Here is a 17,712-nt window from a genome sequence, read left to right on the forward strand (position 1 = left end):
TCTTCTACATGTAGACCACCAGTTGAGCCAGCACCATTTGTTGAAAATGCTGTCTTTTTTCCACTGGATGGTTTTAACTCCGAGGTCAAAGATCAAGTAACCATAGGTGTGTTGTTTCATTTCTGGGACTTCAATTCTATTCCATTGATCTTCTTGCCTGTCCCCGTACCAAAACCATGCAGTTTTTATCACTATTGCTCTGTATTTCAGCTTGAGGTCAGGGATGGTGAATCCCCAAGAAGTTCTTTTATTGTTGAGAATATTTTTTCACTATCCTGGTTTTTTGTTTGTTTGTTTGTTTTTTGTTTTTTGGGTTTTTTTTTTGTTATTCTAAGCGAATTTGCAAATTGCTCTTTCTAACTCTATGAAGAATCGACTTGCAATTTTGATGGGGATTGCATTGAATTTGTAGATTGCTTTTGGCAAGTTGGACATTTTTAATAAATTAATCCTGATAATTCATGAGCTTGGAAGACCCCATCTTCTGATGTCTTCTTTGATTTGTTTCTTCAGAGACTTGATTTCTTGTCATACAAATCTTCCTCTAGCATAGAGTCACACCAAGGTATGTAATATTGTTTGTGACTATTGTGAAGGGTGTTGTTTCCTTAATTTCCTTCTCATCCTATTTATCTTTAGGTCAGAGGAAGGCTACTTTTTTTTTTTTTTTTTTAGTTAATTTTATGTCTAGCAACTTTGCTGAAGTTGATTGTCAAGTTTAGCAGTTTCCTGGTGGAATTTTTGGGGTCACTTATGTATAGTATCATATCATCTGCAAATAGTGATATTATGACTTCTTCTTTTCAAATTTGTATCCCTTTGACCTCCATTTGTTGGCTAATTGCTCTGACTAGGACTTTGGGTACTAAATAGGAACAGGTAGAAATATAGCGAGCAGCCTTATTGAGTCCCTGATTTTAGTGGGAATGCTTCAAGTTTCTCTCTTTAGTCTTTTACCATGAATGGATGTTGAATTTTGTCAAATGCTTTCTAAGCGTCTAATAGAAAGATCATGTGGTTTTTTTTTTCTTTGAGTTTGTTTAAGTAGTGGATTACATTCATGGATTTCCATATATTGAGCCATCCCTGCACCACTGGCATGAAGCATACTTGATCATGATAGATAAATATTTTGATGTGTTCTTGGAATAGGTTTGCGAGAAATTTTTTTGAATATTTTTGCATCGATATTCATAAGGGAAATTAGTCGGAAATTCTCTATCTTTGTTGGGTCTTTGTGTGGTTTAGGTACAAGCATACTTTGGCTTCATAGAACAAATTAGATAGTGTTCCCACTGTTTCTGTTTTGTGGAATAATTTGAACAGTATTAGGTGTTTTTGAAGGACTGATAGAATTCTGCACTAAACCCATTTGGTCCTGGACAGTTTTTGGTTGGGAGACATTTAATGACTGCTTTTATTTCTTTAGGGGTTATGGGATTGTTTAGATTGTTTATCTGATCCTGATTTAATTATGATATTTGATATCTTTCTAGAAAATTGCCCATCCCATTCAGATTTTCCAGTTTTGTTGAGTATAGGCTTTTGTAGTAGGACCTGATGATTTTTTTTTGGATTTACTCAGACTCTGTTGTTAAATCTCATTTTTTATTTCTGATTTTGTTAATTTGGATACTGTCCGTGTCTGGTTAGTGTGGATAAGGGTTTATCTCTCTTGTTGGTTTTCTCAAAGAACCAGGGACTGGTTTTATTGATTTTTTGTATAGTTCTTTTTGTTTCAATTTGGTCATTTTCAACCCTGAGTTTGATTATTTCCTGCTATCTCCTCCTCTTGGGAGGATGTGCTTCTTTTGTTCTAGAGCTTAAAGGTGCTATGTTAAGCTGCTATTGTATACTCTCCCCAATTTCTTTTTGAGGAACTCAAAGATTTGAGTTTTCCTCTTAGTACTGTTTTCATTGTATTACATACATTTGGGTATGTTGTACCTTCATTTTCATTAAATTCTAAAAAGTCTTTAATTTCTTTCTTTATGTCTTCCTTGACCAAGTAGGACATTGTTCAGCTTATTCAGTAGGCCATTGTTCAGCTTCTATGTGTATATGGGTTTCACTGTTTCTGTTGCTATTGAAGACCAGTCTTAGTCTGTTGTGATCTAATAGGGTACATGGGATTATTTCATNCTTCTTGNATTTGTTGAGACCTGTTTTGTGACAGATTATATGGTCAGTTTTGGAAAAAGTACCATGAGGTGCTGAAAAGAAGGTATATTCTTTTGTTTTAGGATGAAATGTTCTATAGATACCTGTTAAATCCATTTTGTCCATAACTTCCATTAATTTTACTGTTTCTCTGTTTAGTTTCTGTTTCTATGAACAGTTCATTGATGAGGGTAGGGTGTTGAAGTCTCCCACTATTATTGTGTGAGGTACAGTGAATTCTTAGAGCTTTAGTAAAGTTACTTTCATGAATGTGAATGCCCTTAAATTTGGAGCATAAATGTTCAGAATTGAGAGCTCTTCTTGATAGAATTTTTTCTTTGATGAGTATGAAGTGTGCTTCCTTATCCTTTTTGATAACTTTTGTTTGAATGTTGGTTTTATTGGATATTAGAATGAGTACTCCAGATTGTTTCTAGTGACCATTTGCTTGGAGAATGGTTTTATAGACCTTTACTCTGAAGTAGTCTCTGTCTTTGTCCCTAGGGTGCATTTCCTGTATGCGGGAAAATGCTGGGTCCTGTTTATGTATCCAGTCTTTTAGTCTATGCCTTATTAGTGGGGAATTGAGTTCATTGATATTAAGAGATATGAAGGAATAGCGGTTGTTGTTTCCCATTATTTTTGATGTTATTTTTATGTTTGTGTAGCTATATTCTTTTGGGTTTGTTTAAAGATTTCTTTCTTGCTTTTTCTAGGGTGTAGTTTCCATCCTTTTGTTGATGTTTTCCATCTATTATCCTTTGTTGGGCTGGATTTGTGGAAAAATATTGTGTAAACTTGGCTTTGTCATGGAATATCTTCCTTTCTCCATCTATGGTTATTGAGAGTTTTCCTGGGTATAGTAGCCTGGGCTGGCATTTGTGCTCTCTTAGTGTCTGTATGACATCTGTCCAGGATCTTAATGCTTTCATAGTCTCTGTTGAGAAATCAGGTATAATTCTGATAGTTGTGCCTTTATATGTTAATTGACCTTTTTCCATTACTGCTTATAATATTCTTTCTTTGATTTTTTTGTATTTGGTGTTTTGACTTTTATGTGATAGGAGGAATTACTTTTCTGGTCCAATCTATTTGGAGTTCTGTAGACTTCTTATATGTTTATGAACATCTCTTTCTGTAGGTTAGGGAAGTTTTCTTCTACAATTTTGTTGAAGATATTTACTGGCCCTTTATATTGGCAATTGTCACTCTCTTCTATACCTATTATACTTAGGTATAGAAGAGATCCTTTGGTCCTCTCATTGTGTCCTAGATTTCCTGCATGTTTTAGGTTAGAAGCTTTGCATTTTTCATTTTCTTTGACTGTTGTGTTAATGTTTTCTATGTTATCTTCTGCACCTGAGATTCTCTCTTCTATCACTTGTATTTTGTTTGTGATGTTTTCATCTGTGATTCCTAATCTCATTCCAAGGTTTTCTATCTCCAGAGTTGTCTCCCTTTGTGATTGTTTTGTTTCTATTTCATTTGTAGATCCTGGATGGTTTTGCTCAGTTCCTTCACAAGTTTGGTTGTGTTGTCCTGCAATTCTTTAAATGATTTTTCTGTTTTCTCTTTAAAGACTTCAAGCTGTTTACTTGTGTTCTCCTGTATTTCTTTAAGGGTGTTATTTATGTCCTTCTTAAAGTCCTCTCTCATCATAAGATGTGATTTTAAATCAAAGTCTTGCTATTCTGGTTGTTTGAGGTAACCAGGGCTAACTGTGAAGGGAGAACTGGGTTCTGATAATGCTAAGTAGCCTTGGTTTCTGTTGCTTATATTCTTCTTCTTGCCTCTGGCCATCTGGTTATTTCTGGTGTTAGCTCTTCTTGCTGTGTCTGACTGTGGCTTGTCCCTCCTTAAAGCCAGTGTGTCAGAACTCCTGGGAGACCAGTTCTCTCTGGGAAGAATTCGGGTATGGACAACTGTGGCACAGGGTCAGCACTGTGGTACAGAATGAAACCAGAACAATCCCTGGGTGTTCCTAGGTTATTGCGCCATGATAGTTCTGGGCATGTCCTTCTTGGGACAGGATTTAAGAAGTGGTGGTCTTACCTGTGCTCACAAGCATGTCAGTACTCCTGGGGATCCAACTTTCTCCTAGCTGTATTTGGTATTGAGAGCTGTAGCACGGGGTCAGTTCCTGGTGCTATAGCACAGGATCAGCTCAGAGCACAAAAGGAACCTGGAAGGATCCTATCCCACACTGCTCCTCAGTTCCTGTGTCCTGAGGGCTCCACATGGGTCCCTCTGAGTAGAGGTGGTAGTCTTACATATGCTCACAGGTGTGTCCGCACTCCTGGGAATCTGTCTCCCAGTGGTATTTGGGTATGGAGCACTGTGTCTCAGAATCCAACAGTTACCATTTTATAGTAACCCCTCCAATCAATGTGAAATTTTGTTTCACTTTGGTTTTTATTTACATGTTTCTAATAATTAATGATGATACATATTTTCAGGTGTTTATTGGTGAATTATCTATCTCAAATAGAAGGGTCATTATTCAAATTATGTGGCTATTTTTAATCTGGATTATTTTTATTCTTAAACCATAAGTCATAAAAGTTCTTTAATTCTATACTCCCTAAGATATAATACTGAGATGTTTTATTTTTCATAAATCTAGGGTATCCTTTAAGGCAGAAGCTATTTTTAATTTTAATTATTCTTAAATAATAATTTTTATGTTATACTCTCTGATTATGCCAACTTATCCAGGAATCTATCACAAATTTCTTGCGCACGAAGATCTACTGTTGTAGTTTTTCAAATGTTGTTATGTTTAGCTATTATATTTAGTGATATCATCCATGTCTCTTATTATGAAAAGTAGAAATGTATTTTATTATATAACTTCATCTATTTATCCATTGGTTGGAAAATAGTCTTCCTCCATTGAATTTTTATGAAATGCATAACGTCAACAACATAAAGATATAGAGTTTATTTACAGATTGATAGTGTGCTTACAGTTCATGGCATACCTGTGTTATGAGATAATTGGAATGTTTTCAAATGAGGAATCTTGCAACATCAAATGTTATTCATTTCCAGATTTGTTCTGAGCATACCCAGTCACATTGGATTTCAGTGAATATTATATGATCAGTATATTGGTATTGGTAATGAAAGTACCTTGGATTTTCATTAGCATTACACTGAACTTTTAGACCAGTTTGGGAAGTATTGCCATTTCACAAGGGTGAATCTTGTGGTTCATGAATATGGGATGTTTTTCCATGTATGTAATGATTTAGATTTTCAACAAAGTTGATAATTTCAAGTGCAATGTTTTATATTTCTTTAATTTATTCTTAAATGTTTTAATACTTTTCATGATATTTCAAGTGATTTTTTTTTATGTTTTCTGAGTTTTCTTAATGATCTTTGTTCTCAGTCTATGAAAGCCTCTTAAATAAATTACCATGCTATTTTCTTAAGGATTTCTTCTAATTTTATGTATAAAAAGTTAATCCATGGCCAGGTGTGGTGGAACATGCCTTTAATCCCAGCACTCAGGAGGTAGAGGCAGGAAGACTTCTGAGTTCAAGACCAACCTGGTCTACAAAGTGAGTTCCAGGTCAGCCAGGGCTATACAGAGAAACCCTGTCTTGAAAAACCAAAAAAAAAAAAAAAAAAAAAAAATCCATATACATATACACGTAATTTCATTATGTTCAAATTCAGATCCCTTTTGATTTCAAGTTTCCACAGGATTACCTTACGGTTCTGTTATGTTGATGAAAGTACAACTTACATGGTTCATTGCCTTATGGAGAAAGGTTTTAGGTTGCCACTATTAAGTATAGCAACAATTGTGGATGTCTGTGGTAGTCTTTTGCCTTTGTGTGAATCCTGCTCTTATTTTAACATAGAAAAAATGTATTTCTCTATATAGTGATGGGGACCAGGACAAATGAGTCATGGACACTCCTTAGCAGACTCCACTGAATGTGTCTGATCACTCTTTCATTGTCCGTGGAATAAGTCCTAACACTCTCATAGCAAAAAATATACTCACAGACAGAAGTAACTTATCTTTAACTATAACTGACATGTGTTAAGCAGTCCAGTATTTCAGATTCTAAAATTTAAAATTATCTGTCAGAAAATTGAATAGCCTACCAAAATGAAAGCTTGCATTCTGTTACATACCTCAGGATATGGTAAAATACTAGATACTTGTTTCAGTTTTGTCTCTTTCAACATAGAACCCAGAGAAGAAAATGTTACAAGGAAATCTTTCAGAAGTGACTGAGTTCATCCTGGCTGGGTTAACACACAAACCAGAGCTGCAGCTGCCCCTCTTCCTCCTCTTTCTAGCAATCTATGTGGCCACAGTGGTGGGGAATCTGGGCATGATCGCCCTGATATTTTTCAGTTCTCAACTGCACACACCTATGTATTATTTTCTCAACAGCCTGTCCTTCATTGACTTCTGCCAGTCCACTGTCATTATTCCCAAAATGTTGGTGAACTTTGTGACAGTGAAGAACATCATCTCCTATCCTGAATGCATGACTCAGCTCTACATTTTCATTATTTTTGGTATTGCAGAGTGTCACATGTTAGCTGTAATGGCATATGACCGCTATGTTGCCATCTGTAACCCCTTGCTTTACAATGTTGTGATGTCTTCTCAAGTCTGTTCCTGGATGATAGTTGGAGTATATAGTATAGCTTTGATTGTTTCCACAATTCACACAATCTGCATGTTAAGAGTGCATTTCTGTAAGGCAAATGTAGTAAATCATTACTTCTGTGATCTTTTTCCACTACTGGAACTCCACTGTTCTGATACTTTTATTAATGAAGTAGTACTATTATGTTTAAGTGTTTTTAACATCTTTGTTCCCATTCTGACTATTGTAAGCTCTTACATCTTCATCATAGCCAGCATCCTCCGGATTAAATCCACAGAAGGCAGGTCCAAAGCTTTCAGCACCTGCAGCTCACACATATCAGCTGTTGCTATCTTCTTTGGTTCCCTCGCATTCATGTACCTGCAGCCATCATCAGTCAGCTCCATGGACCAAAGGAAAGTGTCTTCTGTGTTTTATACCATTGTTGTGCCCATGCTGAATCCCTTGATCTACAGCCTGAGAAATAAGGATGTCAAAGTTGCTCTAAGTAAATTCTTTGAAAGAAAGTTTTCCTTATAAAAAAAAAAAAAGACTGTTATTTCTTTACTAACATTCATGTTTAGAGAGGTACCAAAAAGTAGAAAGGGCTGAGTATAGCTACATGATGTGTAATTATTGACATCACTGTTTGTTTTAATATTGCCTAGGGCAGGACAGTTTTAGTCAATGGGACATGTGAAGGACAAATTCTACCTGGGATATAGAGAACCATGTGCTCATCATAGCATGTGTGACACTAGTCAGTTTGTGAAACTCTCAAAAGCCTTCTTTTGAATGATTCTGTCTTATGTATCTAGAACAGGGTTTCTTTTATGTGAAATATATTTATCTTATAACACAGATTAAATACATTTGGCCCCAAATTCTTGATTATCTCAATAGTCTATATAGCCAGCATTTGTAAAGTCATACATAGTGTAACCTTATACATGGGAGCATAATAACACTACCAGAGATAATACTACAAAAACAAATAAGTTCTGTCTCTCCTAGTATATAGATTGGACATGTGCCTAGGAATGGTATAGCTGAGTCACATGGTAGGTAAAATTCAAACTTCTGAAGGACCCTCCACTCTGATTTACATAGTGGTTGAAATAATCTGCACTACCATCACAAGTATGTATTAAAAAAAAAAATCCTCTTTCAATGTTCCTTGTCAGCTTTTACTGTCAGTTGTTTGTGATGGTAACTGGAGTAACATGAAATCTCAAAGTACTTTTTTTTTTCTTTTTTTTTTTTGGTTTTTCAAGACAAGGTTTCTCTGTCTAGCTCTGGCTGTCCTGGAACTCACTTTGTAGACCAGGCTGGCCTCGAACTCAGAAATCCGCCTGCCTCTGCCTCCCGAGTGCTGGGATTAAAGGTGTGCGCCACCACGCCCGGCATTCAAAGTACTTTTCAATTGGCATTTTCCTGATGGCTTTGGATATTGAACTGTTTGTTAAATATTTCTTCCCCACTTTAATTATTTCTTTTGAGATTTCTTGGTTCAGGTGAAAAGAACGTTTTTAATTTAGTTGTTTGTTTTTAGGATGATTTTTATTTTATTTTTAAGTTTTTGCCTTTCTTTAAAAAAAAAGATTATTATTATTTATTTATATGTATGAGTACACTATTGCTCTCTGCACATACACCAGAAGATCCCATTACAGATGGTTATGAGCCACCATGTGGTTGCTTGGATTTGAACTAGGACCTCCGGAAGAATATCCAGTGCTCTTAAATGTTGGGCCGTCTCTCCTGCCCCATCAATAATTTTTATTTTAGATCTTAGTATAATCTAGATCATAATCCTCTTTCAGAATGTATATCTTAAAAAGACATTTTCCCATTTTCTCAGCTGCTGCTTACTGCAATCGCTGTTCCCTTTGTTGCAAGGATTTCCAATTCTAGAGGATATTATCACACTCAATCATTCATCTTATCTTGTTACTATTTTATAATTTTCTCTTCATTGTGTATACTGTGCTTTTGATAATATTTTAATTTTTATTCACTTAACACCTCAGTTACAGCCCTCCCTCCCTCCTCTCTTCTCAGTCAAGCCTCCACAGGTGTCTCTCCTAATACCCCTCACATTTTCTTCAGAGAAGGGGTAACCCCTCCCCATGGGATACTACCCTGGAACATCTCATCCCAGCAGGACTAGGCATATCCTAACCTTTTGAAGCACAATCATGCAGTTCAAGTAGGAAAAGGGGACAGGCAACAGTGACCAAGACAGCACCCCACTCCACTATAAAAAACCAAATGAAGACCAAGATGAATGTTTGCTACAAATGTGTCAGGGAACTAGGTCTAGCCTACATGCTCATTGTTGGTGGTTCAGTCTCTGTGAGTTCACATGGTCTCAGTTTATCTGACACTTTTAGTCTCCCTGTGGTTTCCTTTAGCCCTCTGACTTGTTCATTTTGCTCCCCCATACATCCACAAGTCTTCCCTAGCTGTAACTGATGTGTTCTGCTGTGGGTTTCTGTATCTGTTTTGGTTTTTTGTTTGTTTGTTTGTTTTGTTTCTTTTTTTTCAGCTGCTGGATGAAGTCTCTCAGGGAAGAAATGCAGAGACAATAAAAGGGATTCTTTAGGATACAGTTATGCTAGGTTCCAGTCGACAAGCATAGCAGAGTATTACTAATAGTGCCATGTGTTGGCTCTCTCTAATGGCAGAGTCTCAAGTTGGGATAGCCATTGCTTGGCTGTCCCTTCAGTCTCTGATCCGTCTTTATTCCTGGGTACCTAGTATGCAGGAGAAATTTTGTGTTGAATATTTTATGGGTTGAAGTCCCCCTCTGTCCCCTGGAAATCCTGCTTGACTACAGGAGTGGCCACTTCAGTCTCTATATCCCCTAATGATAGGAATGTCATCTAGAGTCACCCATATAGAGTCTCTGTATCCTCCTCCATCCCAAGCTTGCCTTTCCCCACATAGAGAAGAAATCCCACTTAGAGAAGAAATGTTTTTCTTTCCTCACTTAATAATATTTTTTCCCTCCCCCCACTTAGGATCTTTCTGCTTTTCCCCTTAGTTAGCTTTCATAGGAAACATTTTATAAATTAGTAATAAATGCTATAATCATTTTTCTAAGTATCCCCTTTTCCTATTGTGACTCCTGACTAGCAGGCTGAAAGTTAGAGCTGAGCAGCTCCTGCTGAGATAGTACAAAGGCTATTTACTTAACCCTTTGCTATTTGAGGAAGGTATACTAGAGCCAGAAACTTCAGTGTCTGTCCTCAGAGGATCATAGAAGGCAGGTCTACTAAGGTAGCATAGTAACTTAGACTTGGATAAGTAAACTTTTTATTATTATACACCAACCCTAAATATCTAGTAATGCGAGGATGTCGACATTAAAGGATGGTAACTGAGTATTTTGAAGAATATCACTATAGATCAGGCGGTTGTACTTTACCATGAGTTTTGAGTGAGAATGTATGTTTGATTTCTTTCTGTTTTGGGAAGTCCCCAGAAGAATGTAGAAGCAAGGTACAGTTGTCATGATATCAGATCAAAAGGCATTGAGTGCAACCAGACTCTTAAGGAAGGAGAGGTTGGACTCAATTTATCTGAAAGAACTCAATTCAAAATTGTGTATTATAAATTTGTGTCTTAATTCCATTTGTAGACTAACAGACATTAATTTCTCTTTTCATTTATTTCTTTCTCTAATCTGATACATTTAATTTTTGTTTAATTAGTTTCAAATGTGGGAATAGGAAATCCTCTTTGGTCATGCCTGTGCCCCTTACTTGTACTCCTAGTAATTTAACACTCTGCTGATTCCTGGCACTGAAACATTTTAAATATCTTCTACTTTTCCTCTCAGAAATAATATTATTATTGGCTATGGACATTTTTATTGAATAATGGTATGCACATAGGAGCTGTATTTTCTTATTGCCACTTTGGTATCATTGCATCTATTCTCTGAGCACACTAAACAAGTAGTCATGTGTTTATACTAGTTCCCTAAAAGAATACATGTGCAATAATATGTATTAATAAACTATAATTCACAAATTTTGTTGATTGAAATCTTAAAAACAAAAACCATAATGTTTTCTAGTCTAGATTAATACCAGATGGGTTATTTTTTTAATTATTTTATTAGATATTTTCTTCATTTACATTTCAAATGCTATGCCGAATGTCCCCCATAACCTCCCCCCACCCTGCTCCCTGCCCACCCACTCTCATTTCTTGGCCCTCTCATTCCCCTGAATAGGGCATATAAAGTTTGCAAGACCAAGGGGCCTCTCTTCCCAACGGTGGCTGACTATGCCATCATCTGCTATATATGCAGCTAGAGACAAAAGCTCTGGGGGTACTGATTAGTTCATATTGTTGTTCTACCTATAGGGTTGCAGACCCCTTCAGTTCCTTAGGTAATTTCTCTAGCTCCTCCATTGGGGTCTCTGTGTTCTATCCTATAGATGACTGTGGGCATCCACTTCTATATTTGCCAGGCACTGGCATAGCATCACAAGAGATAGATATACAGTGTCCTTTTAGCAAGATCTTTCTGGTATATGCAATAGTGTCTGCATTTGGTGGTTGATTATGGGATGGACTCCCGGGTGGGCAGTCTCTGGATGGTCCATCCTTTCATCTTAGCTCCAAACTTTGCCTCTGCAACTTCTTTCATGGGTATTTTATTCCCTATTTTAGGGACAAATGAAGTATCCATGTGTTGGTCTTCCTTATTCTTGATTTTCTTGTGTTTTTGGAGATTGTATCTTGGATATTCTAGGTTTCTGGACTAATATCCACTTATCAGTGAGTGCTTATCAAGTGAGGTTTTTTTTGTGTTTGGGTTACCTCGCTCAGGATGATATCCTCCAGATATATCCATTTGCCTAAGAATTTCATAATTTCATTTTTTTAATAGCTGAGTAGTACTCCGTTGTGTAAATGTACAACATTTTCTGTATCCATTCCTCTGTTGAGGGTTATTTTACCACATTCCATTGCTGGTCTGTAGCTTCCACATTTAGAAAAAGAACAAAGAGAAAGAAAGAAAAGAATAAAGTAAGGTGTCACCATCATCCAGTTCCTATATATTAAATGGTCTATTTCTTCGTCTTGCTCCAGTATTCTCAGGATTTTCCCCCTATACTTTTATGGAAATTTTTCATCAACAGATATATTCATTAAAGCAATTGCAGTATTATATGTTTATCTCCATCCCCTTTTATGAAACTCATATTACTCTTGAAGTAATATAGGAACATATAAGGAACAACTTTTAATATTTATTACAAATTATTTTTTATTCCCCAGGAGTTAATTAAACAGGGTAGAAGACAAGCTGTGAAAATGGCCTCATGTACTTCAGAGATTATATTCAGATGGGAAGTTGTCATAGAGTCATCCTACAACCATGCCATGGGAATTCAGTATCTGGTTCCAAATGTACTAATTGATATTTTTTCCAAACACTAAGAATTATCAGGGGAAGCAAAATGAAAATATCAACCAAAACACGATATAAAAAAATCTTAATTGCTTTTTTCTGTGAGTATCTAATCCTCAGTGGAAATAAATCCTTGAGGAGAAACTTTCTACACGTGTTTAGAATAGCTTATATATTTCAAAAGTATCTATAAAAATAATATCAGTCTTATAAGTGCCTTTGGACGATTTGAGAAGAGTCACGATATTGGACTTACAATAGTAACATAGACTGCTCAGAACATAAAATTTCTATTCTTATCAAAAATATAAAAATAAGTCAGATGATTTTATTTTGGATTACCTGCTCCAAAGACATGAAGATACATTTCTTTCAGGCTTACTTGACTAGAACTCATATGCACTGGGATGAAAGTCTCCACATAGAGCAAAGTTGAGGGCCTAACTTTCATTCATCCTGAAATATCTTAACATCAAGATGTCAGATGACCTTCATGACAGTCTCATGATTATCATGATATATTTTATAATATATATACATATACATATGTATATGTATGTATATATATATATATATATATATATATATATATATATATTCTCAAGAAATAAATGAAATAATTTTAAAATAAATACACTGAATTCAGAAATGGGGAATTCTGTAACAGCTGATTTGGGGATCTTCTTTAGGTTGCTTCTTGAGATCCTTTCCTGATTTCCCTCAAAGCTGTGTATTCTGTGAATGCACAGTTGGAGAGCTAGGATGACTGAAGATTTTAGTGCCCTAAAAAGCATGAGTGGGTTCCAGATGTTGAACACTGAGACAGAAGAATTATTTTCATGGAGCATGGGTTTTTTTTTAAGTATAATTGTTCCTAGGCCTCAGTTCTTCACCTTTAAAATAAGAAAGCAGTTATTACTTTTGAATGTTTGGGGGCCTATATTAGGAAACTTTGAACTTTTAAAGAGACCTTGGATTTTTTTTTTTTTTTTTTTTGTGGTATCTGAATGTAATTTGTCAAAGTGAGCATCAGTTTTATATATTACAGAAAACAGAGAAGTTAAGTGATACATTAAGGCCATCCAAGGTACATTGAAGTTATCTGATGAAAAATGACTTTTACAACAAAACAGAAGAATGCATACTAAAAGCTAACAGGAACCAACTGGGATAAAATCANTGCTAACAACTGGGATCAAAAGCAGCCCCACCTAAGGTCAGCTTAATCTTAGAAGCCAGGGGCAAGGGCTTCATGCCCTTGCCATAGTTCTAATTCTAGTCTATTGTATAATCCACCTTCCCCCTAGACCATTTTAAATTCCTGTGCATGGGAGTGACTCAGCTATCTATAGTTCTAAGTATTTACTCTAGTTCCTTCTTAGACTACAGCCTTCTTTCTTCCTAGGTCGTGGTAAATTCTTGCATATGGGAGTAACTTGGCTGCTCTTTTAAGTATCTGTAGGGAATCTCCATTTGTCAGAAGAACTCACCAACTTTCTTCTTATATGCAATGTAGTCTGCCATACCTGACTGTAATGAAGATCCTAAGTATACTTTGCTAAGCTTGCCCTGAGATTTCTAACTCTTATCCAGTAAAATACTGTAAGAAAGCATTCAAGACCCTCCACACTCTTGCAGGGACAAATCTGGGGCATTCTTGCTATGGGAATGCCAAGGTTCCAGGAGACTAAGTTTCCGTGAACTTTTCACCTCGGGACTGCATCCAGGTTTTTAGGCCTATCACACGTGTCACTAATAGAGTGGGTGTAGCAAGTTTCGGCTGCCATAACTAGTTACCATAGTCAGCATGACTTGTACAAAGTATAGTGCTTTCTCACAGTTCTGAACTGGAAGGACAAGCTCAGGGTACAGCGTAGTAGTGCTCTTGTGAGGGACCTCAACCAGGTTTTGTATACCGATGGCTTCTATTTTCACAGGAAGAAGAGTAACAAATACAGTTTCTACATACACCTGAGTTATCTTTTGAATTCCCTGCCCTATTATTCCATTGGAGACCTTGGATTTTTGTGAGCTATCCTAAAATTTTTTGCAAGACTGGGAGAATTTAAAATTTATATGAGATTTGACATTATGATACTAACCTGACACTTTGAGGAAAAAGAATGAAATGATTGTGCATTAATAGTGATGTATTTATATGTTAAGTTTATACAGGATAGAGAGTCTAGTTGATTCTTATTATCAGTTTAACAATCCTAGAATCATTTAGAAAATTTAATTGAGTTGAAAATTGACCTTGGAAAAATTGACCTGTGGCAAAGTCTATGAAAGATTGTTTGCTAGATAAGTGTGTGAAGGCCCAGCCCACCTTGGAGAGGACCTTCTCTGTACAGTAGTAGCCCTGGGTTCTATAAGAAAGCTAGATAAACACTTATCAGTGAACAAGCCAATAAACAGTATCCTTCCATTGTTTTTCTTCAGTTCCTGCTTCTGTTTCAGCCCTAACTTTTCTCAGTGGTGGACTATGACCTAAAAAACATAAGCTTAAATAGTATTTTATCACAGCAACAGAAAAACAAACTAGAACAGATAGTGAACTCACTTACATGGCTATACTAACTGATTGAACCTATTACTAATTTCCTTTAAAGTTCCCACATCTCAACAAGCTTTCATTGATGAATAAAATTTCAATATATGACTTCTGAGAGACAAAGAATATATGGATGTTCATTATCTATTAATTTGCTTCTTTTATTTCCTGACACTATAATATACTGCCTATTTTTTGTTAAGTATGGGGAAGTATTAAAGGATGTGAAGTAATATCATGAGTGGTAACTTAGCTCCTACCCACTCCCAAAAAACTGCAGTGGATGAGATGCACACCTCTAAACAGGAATGTACACATATATGCAATTCTCTAGAGCAGAGTGGAAAACCAAAAATTCTTATATGGGTCTATTTTTTTTAGTATTTTTAGGTATGTCTCCAGCAGACTGAGAAGCACATTATTCACTATTACATACACCTGAAATATTTTTCTTATCTAGAAAAAACTCATAAAAGTTGTTTTCTAGTTGTTGCTGTTTTAGTCAGAAATGTTAAATATCTCATATTGGAAAAAAGATTATCTATCCTCAAAAGATAATACTGCATTAGGGACAGAGAAGGAAATTTGAAAAAAAAATCTGCATTATTTACCTTTCCTACTTAAATCCTATTACTTTTTCTTTGAAACTACAATCATAATACTGATTTTATGTTTCTGGAATATAATTGTGCATATCAGGTAATCTCAGTGTCTCTAAGTAGCCTCCAAAATACATTGCTTATGTAATTCCCTCCTAGAAGAAACAACATCTGTGGAATCATTCTTGTCTTCTCATAAAGCATCTCCAAAGAAGGTGTTTCCTTACTATCTAGAGCTACCTCCAGGTCATAGATTACAATTGTGTTGTTTCTGATTCCCTCACTTTTCAAAGCTTTGAAAAGTATTATTACCAGTCTGCACCGGAGAGCACGCAGGCAGCAGAAGCAACATAGCTTCTGGGACACGGTACCTTTCAGGCCTTCATCTTTAGCCAGGAAGCAGAGCTGAGACCCAGACCTCTGTGCACTTTCCCCACCAGAGGAGAGGCAGCCTCCAGGGAGGGCTCTGTCTGTGGGACCAGGTGAGAAGGCCATCTTGTATCCCGGGTCCCAAAGAGAACACTCTCTTCAGGAGAGCACACATGGGCAGCAGAAGCAACATAGCTTCTGGGACAGGGTCACTTTTGGGCCTTCATATTCAGACGGGAAACAGAGCTGAGATCCAGACCCCTGCGCACTTCCCTGCAGAGAGTACTCTGACCAATGAACTCAGGAGAGAGTTGGACTCCCAGGAGTGCTTACAGAGGCTAACAGAATCACAAGAGGAACATGCTCCAGCCAGAAACATCTATAACACCTAACACCAGAGATTACCAGATGGTGAAAGGCAAATGTAACAATCTTACTAACAGAAACCAAGACCACTCAGCATCATCAGAACATAGCACTCCCACCTCAGCCAGTCCTGAATACCGCAACACACCCAAAAAGCAAGATTTGGATTTAAAATCATATCTCATGATGCTGGTAGAGGATATTAAGAAGTACATTAATAACTCACTTAAAGAAATACAGGAGAAGATGGCTAAACAGGTAGAAGGCCTTAAAGAGGAAGCACAAAAAAGCTCTTAAAGAATTACAGGGTGCTGGTGAGATGGCTCAGTGGGTAGGAGCACCCGACTGCTCTTCCAAAGGTCTGGAGTTCAAATCCCAGCAACCACATGGTGGCTCATAACCATCCTTAAGAAGAACTGATGCCCTCTTCTGGAGTGTCTGAAGACAACTACAGTGTACTTACATATAATAAATAAATCTTTAAAAAAAAACTATCATGTATTAATTTAATTCTTAAAAAAAAAAAAAAAAAAGAATTACAGGAAAACACTGCTAAACAGGTAGAAGCCCTTAAAGAAGAAAGGCAAAAATCCTTTAAAGAAATACAGGAAAACAAAACCAAACAGATGATAGAATTGAACAAAACCAACCAAGATCTAAAAATGGAAATAGAAACAATAAAGAAAACCCAAAGGGAAACAACTCTGGAGATAGGAACCATAGATGCGAACATCAGAAACAGAATACAAGAGATAGATGAGAGAATCTCAGATGCAGAAGATTCCATAGAGAACATAGACACAACAATCAAAGAAAATGCAAAATACAAAATGATCCTAACTCAAAACATCCAGGACACAATAAGAAGACCAAACCTACAGATAAGAATAGATGAGAATGAAGATTTTCAACTTAATGAGCCAGTAAATATCATCAACAAAGTTATAGAAGAAAATTTCCCTAACCTGAAGAAAGATGTCCATGAACATACAAGAAACCTACAGAAACCCAAATAAACTGGACAAGAAAAGAAATTCCTCCCAACACATAATAATCAGAACAACAAATGCACTAAATAAAGATAGAATATTAAAAGCAGTAAGGGGAAAAGGTCAAGCAACACATAAAGGCAGACCTATTAAAATTAAACCAGACTTCTCACCAGAGACTATGAAAGCCAGAAGATTCTGGACAGATGTTATACAGTTCTTAAGAGAACAAAAATGCCAACACAGGCTACTACACCCAGCAAAACTCTCAAATACTATAGATGGAAAAACCGAAGTATTCCATGACAAAACCAAATTTACACAATATCTTTCCATGAACCCAGCACTTCAGAGGATAATAAAGGGAAAAGTCCAACACAAGGACAGAAATTGTGCCCCAGAGAAACCAAGAAAGTAATTCTACAACAAACCTGAAAGAAGACAGCTGCAAAAACAGAATCCCAACTCTAACAACAAAAATAACAGGAAGCAAAAATTACTTATCCTTAATATCTCTTAATATCAATGGACTCAATTCCCCAATAAAAAGACATAGACAAACAGACTGGCTACACAAACCGGACCCAACATTTTTCTGCTTACAGGAAACCCATCTCAGGGAAAA

General features: G+C 36.3%; 1 protein-coding gene across 1 annotated transcript; it reads left to right on the forward strand.

The window, feature by feature from the left end:
- Positions 1-6,344: 6,344 nt before the first annotated feature.
- On the forward strand, positions 6,345-7,319 carry LOC110326300 (olfactory receptor 150-like). The gene has a single exon (XM_021204607.1). It carries the CDS (start codon positions 6,384-6,386, stop codon positions 7,317-7,319), a length of 936 nt encoding a protein of 311 aa, XP_021060266.1. The 5' UTR covers positions 6,345-6,383.
- The last annotated feature ends 10,393 nt before the right edge of the window (positions 7,320-17,712 follow it).

This window comes from Mus pahari, chromosome 1, assembly GCF_900095145.1.
Source record: "Mus pahari chromosome 1, PAHARI_EIJ_v1.1, whole genome shotgun sequence".
Classification (NCBI taxonomy): Eukaryota; Metazoa; Chordata; class Mammalia; order Rodentia; family Muridae; genus Mus; species Mus pahari.

Coding starts and splice junctions, on each gene's coding strand:
- LOC110326300 (XM_021204607.1), top strand. CDS start 6,384: ATGTTACAAGGAAATCTTTCAGAAGTGACTGAGTTCATCCTGGCTGGG.